Source organism: Megalobrama amblycephala, linkage group LG4 (genome assembly GCF_018812025.1).
Source record: "Megalobrama amblycephala isolate DHTTF-2021 linkage group LG4, ASM1881202v1, whole genome shotgun sequence".
Classification (NCBI taxonomy): Eukaryota; Metazoa; Chordata; class Actinopteri; order Cypriniformes; family Xenocyprididae; genus Megalobrama; species Megalobrama amblycephala.
Genome location: NC_063047.1, coordinates 32,376,306 through 32,397,151, shown reverse-complemented (window position 1 = coordinate 32,397,151; position 20,846 = coordinate 32,376,306). Strand labels below are relative to the sequence as shown.

Sequence of the window (20,846 nt, the reverse complement as noted above, 5' to 3'; positions counted from 1 at the left end):
TAATTGCTGTTTAACATTTATATAATAAGAAATGTTTCTTGAGCAGCAAATTAGCATATTAGAATGATTTCTGAAGGATCCTGTGACACTAAAGACTGAAAATTCTGCTTTGCCATCACATGAATACATTAGAATACAGTTATTTTAAATGGCAATAACATTTCACAATATTACTGTTTTTACTGTATTTTTGTACCAATTAAATTCAGCCTTGATGAGCAAAAGAGAAAAAACACAATAATCCTTCTTAAATAAGTACATGTATTCATTTGGTCTATATGCACAGATTCATATATAAAATAGTAATAATTCACAAGATATTTTTATTTTTTAGAGTATATGATCTCAAAAACTCATTCCAGTTGTGCTAATCAAATCCAGCTGTGTGTTTGAAGAACTGAATCAGCCAGAAACGAATTATCACAATTAAAAGATCTGGTCTACAGCATATTATCTCAGCCTTAAGCAATGTACAGGGAACAGGGGCCTGATCTTTCCAGCAGGGTTAATCCGAAATCAGCTCAATAAACAATGTCCCAAGGTGGATATTTAAGATCTTTTATCTGTTTCATCAAGTAACCATCAGCCCCTTATCTATTAAGTGCTGTGTCTCCAACACATCCTTCCATATCTTCTGCTTTTGTCTGGTACAGAGCCAAACTTTGTGGGTTCGGCGCTGGTCCGGGAGAGCCGCAACAGTAAAGATGGAGACGACGATAAGATCTACTTCTTCTTCAGCGAGAGAGCGTTGGAGCTGGACTGCGACAGCGATCTGACCGTTGCACGGGTGGCACGTGTGTGTAAGGTGAGAATGTAAACTCTGAACTCACATACACCAGAAGTATACGACCAGAAGGCACTAGGGCAGGGTTTCTCAAATGGGGGTTTGTGAGGGAACTGCAGGGAGTACGAGAGTTGATGAAAAGCTAATTATTAATTAAATCAGATGGAACGTTAAAATAAACAAATGGAGTTGCACAATTAATAGTTTTTTGTTATTGTTGTTGTTATTTAATGTTTTTTTTTTGTAAGTTTTATTATATATATACAGTGGGTACGGAAAGTATTCAGACCCCCTTAAATTTTTCACTCTTTGTTATATTGCAGCCATTTGCTAAAATCATTTAAGTTCATTTTTTTCCTCATTAATGTACACACAGCACCCCATATTGACAGAAAAACACAGAATTGTTGACATTTTTGCAGATTTATTAAAAAAGAAAAACTGAAATATCACATGGTCCTAAGTATTCAGACCCTTTGCTGTGACACTCATATATTTAACTCAGGTGCTGTCCATTTCTTCTGATCATCCTTGAGATGGTTCTACACCTTCATTTGAGTCCAGCTGTGCTTGATTATACTGATTGGACTTGATTAGGAAAGCCACACACCTGTCTATATAAGACCTTACAGCTCACAGTGCATGTCAGAGCAAATGAGAATCATGAGGTCAAAGGAACTGCCTGAAGAGACAGAATTGTGGCAAGGCACAGATCTGGCCAAGGTTACAAAAAAATTTCTGCTGCACTTAAGATTCGTAAGAGCACAGTGGCCTCCATAATCCTTAAATGGAAGACGTTTGGGACGACCAGAACCCTTCCTAGAGCTGGCCGTCTGGCCAAACTGAGCTATCGGGGGAGAAGAGCCTTGGTGAGAGAGGTAAAGAAGAACCCAAAGATCACTGTGGCTGAGCTCCAGAGATGCAGTCGGGAGATGGGAGAAAGTTGTAGAAAGTCAACCATCACTGCAGCCCTCCACCAGTCGGGACTTTATGGCAGAGTGGCCTGACGGAAGCCTCTCCTCAGTGCAAGACACATGAAAGCCCGCATGGAGTTTGCTAAAAAACACCTGAAGGACTCCAAGATGGTGAGAAATAAGATTCTCTGGTCTGATGAGACCAAGATAGAACTTTTTGGCCTTAATTCTAAGCGCTATGTGTGGAGAAAACCAGGCACTGCTCATCACCTGTCCAATACAGTCCCAACAGTGAAGCATGGTGGTGGCAGCATCATGCTGTGGGGGTGTTTTTCAGCTGCAGGGACAGGACGACTGGTTGCAATCGAGGGAAAGATGAATGCGGCCAAGTACAGGGATATCCTGGACGAAAACCTTCTCCAGAGTGCTCAGGACCTCAGACTGAGCAGAAGGTTTACCTTCCAACAAGACAATGACCCTAAGCACACAGCTAAAATAACGAAGGAGTGGCTTCACAACAACTCCGTGACTGTTCTTGAATGGCCCAGCCAGAGCCCTGACTTAAACTCAATTGAGCATCTCTGGAGAGACCTAAAAATGGCTGTCCACCAACGTTTACCATCCCACCTGACAGAATTGGAGAGGATCTGCAATGAGGAATGGCAGAGGATCCCCAAATCCAGGTGTGAAAAACTTGTTGCATCTTTCCCAAAAAAGACTCGTGGCTGTATTAGATCAAAAGGGTGCTTCTACTAAATACTGAGCAAAGGGTCTGAATACTTAGGACCATGTGATATTTCAGTTTTCTTTTTTAATAAATCTGCAAAAATGTCAACAATTCTGTGTTTTTCTGTCAATATGGGGTGCTGTGTGTACATTAATGAGGAAAAAAAATTAACTTAAATGATTTTAGCAAATGGCTGCAATATAACAAAGTGAAAAATTTAAGGGGGTCTGAATACTTTCCGTACCCACTGTATATAAATATATATATATATATATATATATATATATATATATATATATATATATATATATATATATATTCCATTACAGTTAATGTTTTTTTATGTTTTTATTTTAAATAACAAATTTGAGAGGCTACTCACTGCAGAGCCATGGGTCCATTTTTCGACCTACTGTGGGCATGATGGGTGGAGCTGCATCCCCCAACCACACCCTAACCCTACTCATAACCCTATCTCTCCACCTATTAAACAGGTTAAGCTCCACCCTTGAGCTCCAAAAGGTCATTTGGCTCTGCAGCGAGCACCACTTGACAAATTTTGGAAACGTTTTATTTCGATGATCCACTTTAGACATTCTACTAACTATAAGCAGGGGTTAAATTGGGATTTGTTATGTGGGGGGGCTCTGTGGTTTCAGGCATTCGAGGAGTGCGCATGTGTATGCAAAGCCTACAAAATCTTATCAATTGACAAACTGTAAAAAATAAGTTGACAGAGCCCTCTGCTATGAACACTAAAATGCAGATCAAAATCATTCTAGATGCTGGCAGTGTGCAAAGCTACATCTGATAACAATAAAATCTTTCTGTAGGCCTAAAGGAGAGCATATCAATACAAAATACAGGGTTCGACACTAAGCCTTGTCATGTGCTTGTCCTTTGGACAAGTAAATTGCTCACTTGTCCGCAAGCAAAAAAAAAAGATTTTTTTCTTTTGGTGTAAATATAGCTATATTCTCAACAGTGTTCCATCAGCTTTTGCATATTTATATCTGCATATTTGTGATATTTACCCCAAGGCCATTTTTCCCCTAATCTTATTACATCTTTTATTTCAAATTTTTTACATTTGATTAATAAATTCAATTAGAAAAATAAAGCAGGACTGTTACGAATCAAATTAAATAATTTACACTGAAAATTACAACTGCATTAAATATATTCTATAAATATTTTTGAATATACAAATACAAAATGTTGGGAAAATTTAAACATGAAACTGAACCACCAGTAGGTGGCGGCATGTGACTGTCCGAGTCATTCATTCAAGCGGCTGATTCATTCAAGAAGGACACAGGTGTTTTGGAATGGGCCATTGAATCTTTGACTCAACCGTTTGATTCATTAAAAACGCTGAATCATTCAGTATTAAAACGCAGCTGAGTGTCGCTGTGAGAGATGCGCTATGGTTCTGCTGTGATTCGAACAGCAGAACTGAAATAGAACAAAAACAGTCAGTAATGTGTCTAAAATGTAAGTGACTTGGTTAACTTGGATTGAATTTACTTAATTAACTTATCATTGAATGTGTAAAAGTAGTATCACATTTTCAATCGTGATTCCAATAACGCAGAAAACGGCACTCTTAGTCGTGTGATGTTATGTAACTGTATCATATGTTATAAATATAAAAAACTCCACATTTTGAATTTTTACAGCAGCATGTTTTCTTTGTGCTGCACTCATTTGTTTCGATTTCTCCTCAAGAGGCTGCGCGAGCCTCAACAGCGCAACCTTGTTACTGTCAGCACATTATACATTATATATTATTATTATTATCCATTATCAATCACCACTTACACTAAATGTAATAGAATCATGCTTGCGTTTTGGTGATTCCCTAGCTATTTTTGTTATTGATGTTTTAATCAGGACAAGTAAAACTGTCTTTCTCTTGCCCCTTCAAAAAATTAAGCATTAATGTCGAGCCCTGATAAGCCTATGTGCCGGGGCTCTGCCCCGGACGGCCCCGGCCCAATTTAACCCCTGACTATAAGTACCTTTGCAACTACATGTCAACTAACTCTCAGAGTATTAGTAGACTGTCTTCTTAATATCTGCTAACACTTTATTTTGATTCTCCTCCAACAGACATTCTACTGACTATAAGTAACTTTGAAACTACATGTCAACTTATTCCTCTAAGCCAAACTCTAACACCTAACCTTAACCTAACTCTACTAATACTCCAATGAGAGTTATTTGACATGTAGTTGCAAAATTACTTATAGTTGGGGAAATGTCTAAAGTGGACCATCAAAATAAAGTGTAACCCTTTTTTTCTTTTTCACTCTTTCAGTTTTCACTTTTAGCTTTAGTTTGGAACGTAATATGCGCTAGGTTCACTTTATTTACATTCGCATAATTTCCATCAATCATGTGTACAGAAGTTTATAACATTTAACAAAATAAACGCTCAATCATTTGACATTAAAAGTGCAAGGGTTTTAATGTTTGAAAGCGAAGAAATTAAGACATAAATATTTGTATTTTAACTTGTATCCAACAGTATCATCTGTAAGCAATCTATTATTATCACATGGCACAAGCTGATTGGCTTCTGCTGATCCTGCAGCCAATGAGATTGCTTGCTCAATATTTAAATAGTCTGGTCCATTGTTTGCTGTAAGCTAGTCCTGCAGTGCGCTATCAGAGTTATCAGAGTTCCTCTGAAACCCTCCACCTCCCCCAGCTCCACCTGCCTAGATCTGCTATGGGATTTATGGATGTATTATTTATGCAGCAGCATACCTTACATGCTTCCACTTCCCATGCTGGTTCCATCATGCAAAACATACCTTATTCTTTTGACCAGCAATGCTGTATTTTTCAGCTCTAGGGCAATTAGGCAATTAGGGCAATTAGCTCTAGGACAATTGTACTTGTTTGAAGTGTCCTGCAAATCATTTTGACCAAAAACGTCTGTTAAATGGCTACTTGCTTCACTTTTCAGGGAGACCTGGGTGGCACACGGACCCTGCAGAAGAAGTGGACCACCTTCCAGAAGGCTCGGCTGATGTGCTCTTTCCCCGAGCGCCACATCACCTTTAATAACCTGCGGGCCGTCTTCACCCTTCCTGGGGCGGACTGGAAGAGCACTAGTTTCTATGGCATCTTCCATGCACAGTGGTGAGCGAACCCTCCTGCCATGCCAGTCCGTGTCATAAATATTTCTCTCTCTTCCTCTTCCTCATGTAGTTGTGAAAGTCGCTCTGTCCTCTGCGTATTTAAAAGTGTCACCGTGCCAAATGCCCTGCCGTGTTCCTCAAGTGTAGAAAATGCTGCACTGTCATTATGTTGACAGTAAGGCTATTACTGTAATAAACCAGCCAATGCAGCGCAGTCATTTAGTTCAGACTGACTGACTACTTTTTTCTCTCCTTCTCTTTCTTCACCCTTTTTTCTCTCTCAGGGGGGATGTGGATGTGTCTGCTGTGTGTCAGTACCAGATTGGAGAGGTGAAAAATGTGTTCGACGGACCGTATAAAGAATACAGGGAGTCGTCTCAGCGATGGGTCCGATACACTAGCACCGTGCCCAGTCCACGACCTGGAGCGGTGAGCTGAGCAGCCGTTGAGATGAGAGGTCGAGAGGGCGTCCGTGACTAAGCACTAGGCTAAAAATAGCACAAGATTTTTGTACACACAGTAATATTTCACCCCTAAATGAGAACTTTATTCCTGATGGAATATAACATTTTATAAACATCTTAATAAGGATTTTAAGTTAGATTATTTCAGAAAAGGTTTGCAGAAAACATAATTTGGACAACTTTTTTATGTAATTTCAAGTAATGTAAACATTTTGGGCTGAAGAAGTGCAAAAGTATACAGTGATGTTGCCCGGGGCTGTGGGCCATTCAGAAGTACATTGAAAATACCATTTACAGGGCTGTTCAAATGTTTAATGAAATTAATACTTTTATATAGCAAGGATGCATTAAATTGATCAAAAGTAAGAGTAAAGACTTAAACACTGTTATGTAAATAACAATATATGTGCATATTAAATATTACTATTTTAACTATATTTTTCTTCCTGTTATTCCAATTCAAAGTCCAGAGCTGCATCCAAAATCGCATACGCTCTTAAACAGGTACTTTTTTGTGAGTAAGTAAAAAATAATATATACTTCGTGAGTAATTACTTCTACATAGTATGACTGTAATCTGAATGTACTACATTCGCCTTGTCATTGTCATACTTGACTTACCAGCGTCAGTTGCATCGCTTCACTGCCATTCACAAATCCTCTCCAGTTTTTGCCTACTCTTTTGTGAGTACTGTGAATTCGGACATACTTCTTTTGCCACATACTGTTTTTCACCTACTATATAGTAGGGAAGTTTGCGATTTCAGATGCAGCCCAACTCATGAACTGACAGGGAGTCAGTTTGAAGTTTTGTAAATGTCAAAGGATTACACAAATTGAGCATATTTTACTGATTGTATTTTAAATTTGTATGATGTTGTTTAAAAAAATACCCATTATGACGTGCTATATATTAAGGCATCATCAAGTAAAACTGCCCAATCAAGTAAAAATACTTTACTTTCTTTCTACAGTGCATCACAAACTTTGACAGGGAAAACGGCTACAACAGTTCTCTTCAGCTACCTGACGCTACGCTAAACTTTGCCAAGAAGCATCCACTAATGGAGCTCAGGGCAGAAGCTCGCCCCCTGCTGCTTACTAAAGGCATCAACTTCACCCGACTAGCAGTGGACCGAGTGAACTCACTGGACCAGAGATCCTACAACATGCTCTTCATAGGCACAGGTATGTTATAGATGTTTAAACGCATATGTGGATATATTGTACGAAGTGTTGCTAATAAGAGCAGTGTTTATTTGTGAAGAGAGTCTTCTGCATCGTCCTTCTTGTTCCTTTGTCCTTTTGTGTGCAAATATAAATAGAGCAGCCAAAGAAACCATTTTATTAGCCATAATGTTGTATCTAAGTGGAAATGTCACCTCTGCCAATTGATTCTTGTCATGCAGGAAGGTCAGTCCTTTAAAATATAAATTGAAAAGATGTATTTGGCCTTGGCACTCTCATATAAACACGCTCACACTCAAGGCTCAACCATCATTGGTATCCAGTGAGTTCAGTATTTCACCAGTTCCACACAAAAGACAAATGCATCTAGACAAAACCTAGTAAGTTGACATTAAATATTTTCAGAAAGATGACATCCTGTGGGTTTTGCTTTATACTTATTATTCAGTTTAAAGGGTTAGTTCACCCAAAAATGAAATTCTGTCATTAATAACTCACTCTCATGTTGTTCAAAACCAGTAAGACCTTCGTTCATCTTCGGAACACAAATTAAGATATTTTTGATGAAATCCAAGAGTTTTTTTTTTTTATCCTATATAGAAAGCAATGTAATTCCTACATTCAAGGTCATTCTCCTATGCTGTTTACGTTGTATAGACAGTGCAGGCTTCCGTGTTCCATGTGTCCATGCCAATACTGAGCCAGCGTTCGGAAGTAAATACGGAAGCGCTGCACTGTATATACAATGTAAACAGCGTAGGAGAATGACAGGGTAGAGAAGAAATTATTGAATAAAGTTGGTATTTTTGTTTTATTTTTGCGCACAAAAAGTATTCTTGTCGCGTCATAAAATTAAGTTTGAACCACTGTAGTCATGTCGACTATTTTAACAATGTCTTTACTACTTTTATGGAACTTGAGTGTAGTAATTATGTTGTTTTCTATGGGGGATAAAAAAAAAAAAACTCTCAGATTTCATCAAAAATACCTTAATTCCAGAATACCTTAGTTCCAAAGATGAACGAATGTCTTATGGGTTTGAAATGACATGAGGGTGAGTAATTAATGACAGAAATTTCATTTTTGGGTGAACTAACCCTTTAAGCATAACTTTAAGAATTATATTAAACATCATATTAATCAAAAGACCATATAAATCTTATTATAAACTCTATTTTTATACTTTTAAAAATGTATTTGTCATATCACATGACTATTTAAAATTACTAGTGAAGGCAAAAGGGATTTATGACATCATTTTAATTTAGAGACTACATGAATATTATTTTAAAATATATTTTAATACAATATATAGTCCTAAATATATTTTTATACTTTTTAAAAAAAGTATTTGTCGTACCTCAAGACTATTTAAAATTACTAATGCAGACAAAAAGGCTTTGTCTTAATATTAATTGAAAAACTACATTAATATTATTATTATATTTATATTATTATATTATTATATATTATGACATATTTTTATAATAAAATATACATTTTTATATAAATTTTTATATTTTTAAAAATGTATTTGTCATACCGCAGGACTATTTAAAATTTCTAATGGAAGCATAAATGATTTTATGACATATTAACTGAAAAACTACATGAATATTATTATAAAATATATTTTATAATAAAATATATATTTTAAAATATATTTTTAAACTTTAAAATGTCACACTGAATGACTAGTTAAATTGACTAATCAAGTCAAAAAGGGAAAAAAAGGGCCTAAAATATACACTTTCCACTTATACATTCAGGTAGAGTTAAACCCGTTTTAAGTGCAGGCAGCACCTGAGGCAGATTGTGGGTTTGTGTGTGTGTGGCAGAGAGAATCAGAGTCTTGGATTGAGGATTAAGAGTGAACATAGATACTCTGACATGAGCAAAAGTGCCAGGGTGGATTTGTAAAGCACACCCTGTAGCTCTTCAACTCTCCTCCGTTATCCCTTTTCCACACGTTCCCTTTTTTCTCCCAGACTGAGAGAGAGGTCAGTGGCACATTATCTGTGACAAGCACTGTGTGAGAGGACGGGATAAAGTACACACACAGAGTTATGATAGGTCACGGCACCAGCTGGGGTGTATTCAATTTTCCTGCCTGTAATCGGCGTAACCTTGTTCCTAAAATCCAATGACGGAAAAATATGCCACGTGTTGATGATACATTAATGGACTATTTGTCTCTCCTCTCTTGCATTTCACCCTCTCTGTCCCCATCCCATGATTTCTCCCCCTCTGAATATAATCTATTCCCCCATCTTTCCTCCCGGTCTCTTTGTTTGTCATTCAGCGGATGGATGGCTCCAGCGTGTCGTGATTTTGGGTTCAGAGGCCCATGTGATAGAAGAGATCCAGCTGTTTGATCGGCAGCAACCGGTGGACAGCCTCACCATCTCGCACAGCAAAGTAATTTCTGATCTGTTTTCTTGCTGAGCCAATCTCTTTGAAGCCAGCTCTCCCGCCTGACTAGCATTAATCGGTTTTGTTCAGGAGTATGAAACCAGAATGCACTGATAACTGAAAATAATTTACTTTCTTGTATTGTTTTCCTTCATTTATTACTAAATCTTCCCATTCTTTCTCTGCAGAAGTATTTGTACATTGGCTCACGCTCTGAGGTTCTTCAGCTGCCCTTGGCAAACTGCAGCCGGTACCATTCACAGCCAGACTGCCTGCTGTCCAGAGACCCGTACTGTGCCTGGGACAGCGAGGGACGTGCTTGTGTCCGCATCGACCTCCACCGCGGGTAAATTCATCTATCTTTTGGTTGTACTGCTAGCATCCTTGCACCATCCACCCTCTGCTCCTTTTCCCATTTCTGTTATGCCCTCCTCTTGATTTTCTTTCTGTTTCTACTTGCTCTCCTCAGCCCCTCGCTCCTCATCATTTTGCAGGCTTTCCCTTTCCACCCCCTCCGTTCTCCTCCACAGGTCCCTCTTTGTACTTTTAAGCTGCATCCCCATAGCAGTGTGTCTAACAGCCTTCTGACACATCGTCAATATTTGTGCTCCCCCCCCACAGCTCCACATCCACACTTTCGCAGGACCTCATGCTGGAGAGGTTCAACCGAGGAAAAGCCAAGTTTGATAAGCCTTTCTCCATCCCCAGCCCTGGTACGTCAGACTGACGCTGCCCCCTACAGGCCCCCCTGTAGTGAGCGGTTTTCCATTAGGGGACACGCATATTTTTAAGCCAGTGTAAATCTGGTCAGTGAAATTACAAACACAAATAATAACAAATTAATTTTAAAATTACTTTTATATTTTTATTTTAATTAAATAAAATTAATTAAGTAACAACATTATAATAATATAATGTAAAATATTAACAATGCATTAACGTTTTCTGAAGAAGAGAAATCTAGAAAGAATATGATTTGTTTCAGATAATCCAGTCATAATCAATGTCATGGAATTGACCTACTTGAGATGCATGAGTTGAAGCTGAACAAATTAAGGGCCAGATTTACTAAACGGAAAATTAGCGTGAGCGCAATTTTAAAAAAACGCGGATGGGAGTTGAAAGTTCAGCACGTGATCTACTGAGGACGTGCAAATTAAAGATCACGGACGCAGCCAGATCATTTCCATAATGACCAATGCAATCTACTTAGAGCAGCGCAAATTAGCGTCTGGTTTAATGTCCCCTTGAAATCAAAATGTACGTTTTTTTAAACTTTTAGTATGGATATGTTAGCCTTAAGGTTATGAATAAGCTGGTATGTTCCAAAACAATGACAAAATTCACATTTAGGATTAGAAAAACTTAGTCTCTCACTTCCGCTAAAATGGATCACAGATTTTCATGACATCACCACGGACTTCAGCTTCTCATCAGATCTTCTGTCCAATCAAATGCTCTCTAGAATCTAAAGCATCCCACCCCCTACATTATAAATAGATGCTGAAGCTGCGGCTAAAATCAGTCACTTGTTCACACATTTTCTATTTTCTACATGGTGAATGGCACTATATAGGGGATAAGGAATGATTAAGACAGTGTAAATATGCTTTCCTTTGAGGCAAATGAAGTCTGGTTTTACGTTAGTGTCACGCGAACCGCAGCGTACACAGTCTGCTCTGGTCCAGAGAAAGGATAGCAAAGAGCGGATCATATCCGCGAGTTGGCGCAGACTACAAAACATATCAGACACATCTGAATTCTGCACAGAATGCTATTGACGAAACACTATTGGCTATTTTAAAAAAGGGGAGGAGCTGTACTATATGTCCCACCTTGTCTTCCTGTTTCAGTTGAAATTACGTCAACACATTGAATAATGCTGCGCATTCCAAGGCATTTCAGTAGGCCTTTAAGACATGCTTTTTTTTGGCTGTAAATAATGGTGCAAATACCAGTAAATTGACTAGCACAAGCCTTAGTAAATCATCTTGCATGATTCATTTAATTACTCTCCTTCCAAAAATTTTGCGTCTGAAAGGGAAACTCCTACAAATGCATATGCAAATAGGTCAGCTGCAAAAATAACCCTGTCATTTCAGCGCTAAATTTTCACTGCGGGTAGTACACAGTAGTTGTTTAACACGAAAAGAGGGTTTACGCTTGCGCATGCTGTTAGCATATCTGGCCCTTCAACAAAAAGCCATGTAAAAAAATGACAAAAAAGTGAAATAATCATAATAAAAGTGAAATAATCATAATATATTTTTTTCCAGATCATTCTAGGTTGAGAAATGTGACTGTGGTCGTTGGGTCGGATCTGGTATTGCCCTGCAATCTGGTTTCCAACTTGGCCCAGCCCTTCTGGGAGCTCAACGAACGTGAGCTCGCCCTGGTGGAAGGTGAGGCCATTGGGCCGCGATTCGACCGAGCACTCCGCGCTCTCGTTATCCCTCAAGCTGGTTCCCTTCAAGCGGGCCGCTACATCTGCTACTCAGAAGAGCAAGGGGTGAAGTTCCAGACGGAGAGATACCAGGTCGCAGTGGTAGCCAGCGCGCCAGTCTTCATGGAGGCCCGCGCTCCTGACGGCAGCATGGGTTTATTCTGGGTGCTGGTGATCACGTTGGGTGCCGCTTGTCTATTGCTGCTAATCGCGTCTTTGTATCTTCGTAGAAGACTGAAGTTGGCACTGGGCAAAGGGGCAGAAATGAAGCCGTTGGAGAGCACTTTAGTGTACCCCATTACTTTACCCAAAGAGCCTCCCAGCCGGCCATCGTTCGTGCCGAGCAAGATGGCAAATGATGAGGATCGCTTCTGGGAAACCGGAGCTAATTATTACTACTCAGACGGCTCCCTGAAAATCGTGCCAGGGCATGCAATGTGCTCCACCGGTAGCTCGGCATCTCCGAGTGCTATTCCCGGTCAGCCCATTCACTCGCCGAGCAGGTTGAGCCTCACTAACATTCGAAACTCAGGCACCAACGGATACATCCGCCTGAATCTGAGCACGGCCGGAGAGGAGAGAGCGAGCACTGGATCTGGAATGGGCATGGGAAGCGGACTCGGGCTGGGCGGCCGAGAGAACGACTACGCCAGTCCTTTCAAAGAGGAGCTCCGGAGAACTCTGCAGCAGAGGAGCGTGCTTCCCGACGCCAATCCAGAGGAGTCTTCTGTGTAGACCTCGCAGGAACCACAGAAAACCTCACCTACCTCCCTCCTGCTTGGGGAACTCTCTTCATCTTACGCGCGACCTATTTCTTCTCTGTCAACACTTCTCTGCTGTGGCGAACATCTCCCGTGCCATAAGGCCACCGACATTCCCTTGGATTATTCTGGTTCTCATATGTACTAACACTCAACCGAGACTGAACACATCTCGCAAAGCTTTTGTAAATGTCTATATTTAATGGACCAGACCGACAGGGCCTTGTGTTGATCTTGGCTAACAGGCGAACACAGGTACATCTCTGAGAGGAACCCAACCAGCCAAATGTAGCCGCCAGTCTGATCTGTGTTGGGGCAGACGTCTGGCAACCTAATCATTTGGCAAGATGGAGGATACAGAGCTTATTTTTGACGTCCAGAGGTTGCTTGCCTCAGTTAAAGCAGGTGTTTGGACATGTTTTTTTGCACCCTTTTTATGGGTAGAACACATGAGAGAGGAGATGAAAAGGACATGCATAAACTTAAATCGCAAGATGACAATCACGCTCTTCTCTCAAGAGGAAAGCAGAGGAGAAATTGTTAAAGAGAAGAGAGGGGGAAAAACAACTGAGTGAGCTGTAAAATCGAAGCAGGACTTTATGAACAAATGCTTTGCCTTTCTTTCTTTACAGCTCAATAACTTTTTTTAAACTTTGTCTTTTTTCTGAGAATGTGTACTGAGACTTGCAGCACTAATATATTGTGAGGTTTTTTCATGTCTGTTTATTGCAACTGTTAAAGAAGGATTTCTTCTTTTTTTTTTTTTACGATTAATAGTTTCATCTGAAATGTGAAAGGATTACCAGTGGTAGTAGCATGAGGAAGGTGTGAACAGAATGTTGTACTAAGACTTTGTTGGATGTGACAGCAAGTGCATTATTGTATATATTTGGCTTGAACTGCCAAATTAAGTACAACCCCAGTGTTTGCCTACATGATGATGGAATGAAACTTTACTTCTGGAATGGTATAGAAGACTCCACCCATGTTCTAAAGCCGGATTGTTCTACATGAAAGGGATCCTTGATCAAGTCCAGAATGAGGAAGCTACGGCTGATCAAACACAGGTAAGTCTACAGCAACCATATTTTGACTTGATATTTTATGTCGTACCATATAAAAACTATTAACTGACTATATCTTTCTTATCTCTTTCAGTGTGGGCTTTGCAACTCTTAAACACAGACTAAATACAAAAACAGGGTGAAAACAGAAAGGACATTTCATTCCATTGACTTTGATTGTGAAGACAAATGAAGGAGATTTCGATTATTCATGACCCTGTGGGTGGAGAGGCACTACGATGCTCATCACTGGTCCATACTTTGTTGCATGATGTTCTGCAAAAATATATTATATAAGTTTCAACAATAAAACAATAGTCTCATGTTTAAAAAATAATATAAAAAACTTTTCGTACCTGTGCCTCTTCACCTTGGGTGAAGCCAAAGCAGACTGCAGACATGTTTCTTCTCTGTTTCCTGTTTTTCTTTCATTTTTTAAATTCTCTGCTTTATGTTCTGGAATTCGTCCATTGCACAGAACTTTCTGAAATCTTTGTTACTACTACTCTTGTTTTGGTGGAATGCTATTCTTTGTGGCATGAGAGCTTTACAATTTTTCAAGCGGCTTTCCATTCTGTCATTCGCTCTTTTCTAGTCTACAATCTAGTGTGCGCCACATAGCATAAGAGGGGGAAGTTTATACTTGTTAGAAAAGATCTTTGTACTTAAAAGTATGCTGAGAAATGTCAACAAGGACCGAATACTTTCTGCCAGGCCTTCTCAGGGTGGCTCTCTTGAAATAATTAAATTTCACTGTTCTTAATTTCACTAATTGCTTTGATAAGCCTGTCTAATGACTTATAGTCAGACTTTACGTCTGACATGATTTCACTGAGCGACCAGAAATGTTGCATATGCTTGTTTGCATCATGCATGGCTTTTTTGTACTGACCAGTATTCCCTGCTTGATAAAAAAGAAAAAAACGGTCATCTCAGTTCATTCGGTTCATCTCACATGGCTTTAAATCTGCTGTTTCTTTGTGAATTTTTGTGTTACAAATTTCCTCTTTTCTTGCATTTCAAGATATCTTTAAAAATGTTGCTGTTGTTTTTTTTTTTTTTAGGTAATTATGTTAAGTAACTTATTTTGCTTGTACAAAAAGTTGATATTTATTACCATTGTACATATGCCCTTATTTTTTATATATGTATATATCTACAGAAAATAAAAGTAGAGATCAGTTCACAGTGAGTAGGTTGTGTATGCTTATATGAGTAACTGTGTTCAATTGACTTAGAAGAGGACCTATTGTGGGTTTTTTTTGTTTGTTTTTGCTGTTGCTGTTTGAGCACGAAAAAAGTACTGCAAAGCATAAAGTCTCTACAAAGGGAGTTATTCTCTATATCAGTAAATGCTGTTTCTGAACTTGCTGAAACTCCTCGAATGTAGTCTTGAGTTTACTTCCAAAAGCGGTCACAATGGGCATATGCAGAATAAAGGGGCGAGGCCTGGTTGAGTTGTGTTAGAAGTGTGATGAAACTAAAGGTTATGGTAAGGGGCGACATTTTCAGAAACATGGCCAATCACAACACACTGGTCCAGCCAACCAATCAGAGCACATTGCACTTCTCAGAAGGAGGGGCTTCGTAGCAACCGGAACTAAACAGAGCGTTACTGACAGACTGGGAAAAGAGGTGCTGCAACAATGTAAAATATGTGAAAAATAATGTGTTTTTTGAACATTCAAGCAGGAAAACCTATTCTAGTAGAATAATCAAAACTAAAAGGGTATAATAGGTCCTATTTAAAATGCCATTGAAATGTCAGGTGCTTTAATTGTTGGTAATGCAAAATGGCTATATAGTGGTTTACATATTGCTTGTGCTAAACATATTTCCAGACAGTCACAGTGACACTTAACTTAACGCTTGGACAACCACTAGTGCAGTCTCTCCAGCTTATATTTTTATCTCTTTCATACTGTGCATCTAAACACTCTCACATGTACAGGTGACAGAGCAGCCACGTGCCATATGGACGGTAGCCACAGCTGTGTGTGACATCAGCGTTCTGGTCTGAGTTCATCATTAGTGTCTACACAGCTGGGCCTCTACTTCTGGAACAATCTCTATACCATTATAGGACACCAGTCACAGATGTCTATAAAATGAGGAGAGGAAGAGAGAAACCCAGAGATCACTGCATATTATTTAACACAATTACTGACATCACGATTATCACATGAACATAAATGAATTGAGAATGGTGAAGGAAAAACAACCAGTTATGTAACCCTGTTCAATCTGTTTATACTGTGAAAAAAGAAATATTACATAAATATATACAATATTATCTGGAAAATGTTTGTTTTCTATTAAGTTGGCACTGTATCATTTTTATAGCCAGCATTGCAGTACTGTTATGTAAGTTTTCTTTTTAAATTAATACTTTTATTTAGCATGGACACATTAAGTGGATTTTGATGTTTCAGTAAAGGCATTTATAATGTTAAAAAAGATTTAGCTAAAGATTAGTAGCTAACTGCCACAAGAAAAACAATGTTATTTCAAAGGCCTACATACTGACATTACAGCATGTTATTGATGGAGATAACAATAATAAGAACTACACACTTACTACCTGGTACAAACCACTCCAACCAGACCAAACTGTCATGCCAGTTTCAGATTCACCTGAACTAATTTTATTCTTGGAGGCTGCTGGTTGACTCAGCAGATACAGCATTCAGCCACCTCCAAGACTTCTACTGATTTCAAGGACTGTCACAGCTAGCAAAGGCTTTTATGGACGAAAATGCATGGCATTTTAAAAATAAACATTGCTTACTGGTCTATGGTCCAAAATGAATTGCATTAGCCTAAATAAACAATACAATGTCACTTCAGGTATTCCTTTTTTTCATGCATCCAGTCAAAAGATCAATCACAAGCATGAAAACATTTGAAACATTTTTATGTGCATACATTCGCATGAAAAATAAATTATCTTATTTTTACATCACTTGGAATGATTACAAGAACACTCACATTTCCACTATATTTTTACTTCAAGGCCTCCTGGATCTCAAGACTTACCGGTATCTCAAAACTATTTCTGAGTGTCCTTCTGCTGGCGTAAATAATATTTACTGAATCATTTTCTGTTCATACTCTGTTCATTTATTTGACCAGAACAGGCTTCACATGAAATCGCAAGAACTGGCATTAATTATGAAGAAATAGTTCATCCAAAAATGAAAATGCTGTCCCTCATGTTTCCAAATCCAAAGATAAAATGCTCTTTTGCAACACAGTTTCATGACAAATCGTAACTATTTTGTGTTTTGGCAAATAGTTTGGCTAATTTAATTTGTACGAATTCATTGGTAAGTTTTGTATTATCTACTTACGCCGCCCTGGCGGTTAGGTTTACGGACCTTCATGCTTCCTTTTTTTCCTCAAAATTGTAAATTATTGTGCAAATCACAAAAATTACTTCATAATGCTACCACGGAAAAAGTCAGAGTTTAATGTCAGCATGAAACAGAAGTTTTGTCTTTTTTTCCTATATTGTAGGCTAATGTATATCAGAGTGAAACGGCTTCTTGAACAAGAAAAAATGTAGGGTGGGACTTGATTTTATTCATGGACAATTGATTGGATGGCTGGGGTTTGCTATTGGTCGATATCATGTGAGTGACATTTTGTACCGCCATTGTGCCAGTAAACATCATCAGAGAAGAGAAGAAATATCGCAAGAGGAAGGGTAAGTTATTTTGATTAAAGATTACAAATGCAAAAAATAACGAAGTGCAAAAAAAAAAAAAAAGAGGAATTTTGATTTCATTGTGACTTTAAAGGTTGGTTATCTGATGTGATTTCCAAAGGTGTCAAGTCCCCCAGTGGTGAAAATCAAGTTATTTAAATGTTGTTTATATGTCTATGTGTCTAAACCATGTGTAAACCGTGTGCAAATTCATCAGTCAACACCATTGCGGAGTATTTTAAATTGTACAAAACTGCAGTGATCTAAAGACAGTTTCAAAAATGCAGTTTGAAATCATTGGCGTTTCTGATGTCACAAACTACCTTGTAACCAATCACATCAACGTGCTTTAGCATATCATTAACTGCGACCGCTCTGAAGCAGCAGGGGAGTCTCAAGACAAGGTTATCCTGGTAACGTTATATTTTTCTGTTGATATGAAAAATAGGTAGATTTAGCTATATAGGGGTTGTATTATGTATATTATTAGCTGTTATGATGAATATGAGGTGTTCAAAGCGTTTCTAAGGATAGGCCTAATTTTTAGAAGGCAGTCTAACACGCAACATGGAACATGGTTTGTGTAACATTAGCAACACATTATTAGCTGATTGATAACGTAGTCAAGCAAAAAGCTAATCATATTAATTACCGTTATGTGTCCGACGTTGTAAAAAGCGTTACCATTGTGGAGCGTTTACCTCAGTAAGTTGACCAATCGGATCTCTCTCTGGTGCGAGGGAGTGGAGGCGGGGCTAATTTGCATATTCATAGATCCACATATTAAATGAAGCAGGGGTGTAGAGTTACATGCAATCTATTTTAAGGCATGAATATTTTTTTTTATATATATATATATATATATATATATATATTTTTTTTTTTTTTTTTTTTTTTTTTAATTAAATATGTCGTTTTGGTGATCAAAGATGAGCTTTAAGGGATAAAATTATACAGGGGGACTTTAAGCCAATACCTCCTGAAGGAGTCTTTCTTTGTTTTTGACCAGCTCCATGTATCTTTAGCACATCTCCTGCCATCATGTGGCAGGAAAAAAATACTTTGTTGTGTATGTGTATGGCAACACATCCAGCAGTTTTTGATATGCATTATGCACCTGCCATGATTTCTCATCTGAAAATAGAAGCCCTACCATATCTTTCATTGCTGAACATTTTCCCTGTAAGTACATTTACATTCATGGATTTGGCACACGCTTTTGTCCAAAGCTACTTAAGCTATAATCAGTATGCAATTGTGACCTTTATATTATTTAACTTAGCTGGAGTCTTTTTGCAATTTTTAGACATTCAATTCAACTGCCTTCCTGCCTACCTGCAAAAATACTGTACACCATTCAATTAGCTTACTAAAATCTGTCAGAGCAAAGAAAGATAGCAGTCATAGGCAGCAAACATGTGCGTTCAAAGAAGACAGCAGACAGTTTCTTCAGACATCCACACTTAGCTCAATCTCTCACAAAGAGGCACCTCCAGTCAAACAGAGCGAGATATTTCAAGATCACACGATTTATTTCCTTCGAGATGGAGGCTGTTTGCAGTGCCTGACTGAATATCTTAAGGAATAAATTATGACTGATCACTTTCGTTTAAAGGAGCTTTTGATCTTGCACTCGGCAACCTATAAACTGTGTCATTCTCTTTCACATAAACAGACACAAAATGCAAATTTACTGTTTGGAAGGTTTTTAGACTAACATGGAAAACTATAATTACAAACTGTCTAAATAACAGAAGGGGGATATAATGTGATTATCAGCTAAGCTTTAAAACCCTAAAGACGAAATATAGTTGTGTGTGTGCTAAAGTTAGAAGGCATACTGCTAATAAGAAATCAAAGTGGCGTTCTGCAGCCCAGCTTAATGCTACCAACAGGCATCAAAGAATTAATGTGAAAAAACATTCAAGTTCTCAACAATATCTGACAGAATTGGGGTGCGCGGCAAGAGCACGTCAAAGAGACAGTGACTCAGCCATAACTGTCACTGGATCCAAATTAGCGGATATCAGCGGTGCTTATGGTGAAAGTCAATGCTAAACCAATTCTCTAACTTTACATGATGTGTGTCAAGCTTTCCTGCTCCGCCCTCTTTCACATCAATAACTCTTAGACACATCATGTCAATTGGTACTTTGTTTTAAAATGGTAAGCTGTCATAATTTTATCAACTTGGTTGTCAGATTTTCTATGTAGCTACAACAAATTCCACCAGACAATGGAGAACAAAGAGTGCACCAAAAATAAAATAAAGCAATCAAATATCATTTTATTAATTAAAAAAATACTTTTTAAAAATTATTTATGAACTGTGAAATGGCATTTACAAACAGACCCTATGAATAAAATGCAATTTAATTCAATAAAATTATTTAAATGTCTATTTATTTACCCATTTGAAAAGTAATTTATTTATATTTTCATTTTTTAATGCAATCTAATTAAATATTATTTTAAATGTCTGTTTGTCTATTTAAAAAGTGATGATTTTCATTTTTGAATTAACAAATATAAATAGGCCTAAATGAAATGTTACTGGCACCCCTATAGTATTCCAGTACAAAGAAAGCCAAGTTTTACCTGTATGAACCTGTACAAGAAAACATGGCATTACCACAGTACCACATCCAAAAAAGTAGCTATAAATGAATTTTTGGGAACAAAATAGTAACCCCTACCCTTACAAGAAAACATGATATTGCCAAGTCAAGTCAAGTCAAGTCACCTTTATTTATATAGCGCTTTTTACAATGCAGATTGTGTCAAAGCAGCTTTACATTGATGACTGGTATATAATTTTGGCTGCACAGCAGCTCTTAAAGAATAGTGTCAATGCAGGCAGATCAGAAGCACTGTTGAATAAATGTCAGGAATACTGTTGAATATCAAATGTCAAGTCAATTGTCAAGTGTCCCCAACTAAGCAAGCTAAAGGCGACAGCGGCAAGGAACCCAAACTCCATCAGGTGACATCAGGTGGCAAACAAGTGGCAAATAGGTGTTAAAATGGAGAAAAAAACCTCGGGAGAAACCAGGCTTAGTCGGGGGGCCAGTTCTCCTCTGGCGAACAGTGCTTTGTTACGATTCAGGTTGCTATCATACGTCTGATAGGATTGCAACAATCAGAGCATTTATTTCAGTTCCATCCAGCTGAGGATCGTATTCATCGTATTGACTTGACTTGACAAGAAAACATGGTATTACCACAGTAGCACAT

The 20,846-nt window shown here is 38.2% G+C and overlaps 1 protein-coding gene across 2 annotated transcripts in view; it reads left to right on the top strand.

Annotated features, from left to right (window-relative positions):
• Positions 1–16,199, top strand: part of sema4c (sema domain, immunoglobulin domain (Ig), transmembrane domain (TM) and short cytoplasmic domain, (semaphorin) 4C) — a 399,444-nt gene extending 383,245 nt beyond the window's left edge. For both annotated transcript variants that reach the window (XM_048188924.1, XM_048188923.1), the window contains 9 exons: positions 654–805; positions 5,400–5,575; positions 5,859–6,003; positions 7,013–7,226; positions 9,529–9,644; positions 9,827–9,984; positions 10,260–10,351; positions 11,915–13,909; positions 14,001–16,199. In XM_048188924.1, the coding sequence (XP_048044881.1) occupies positions 654–805; positions 5,400–5,575; positions 5,859–6,003; positions 7,013–7,226; positions 9,529–9,644; positions 9,827–9,984; positions 10,260–10,351; positions 11,915–12,816 (1,955 nt within the window). In that variant the 3' untranslated portion in view covers positions 12,817–13,909; positions 14,001–16,199. The remainder of the gene's footprint in view (positions 1–653; positions 806–5,399; positions 5,576–5,858; positions 6,004–7,012; positions 7,227–9,528; positions 9,645–9,826; positions 9,985–10,259; positions 10,352–11,914; positions 13,910–14,000) is intronic.
• The last annotated feature ends 4,647 nt before the right edge of the window (positions 16,200–20,846 follow it).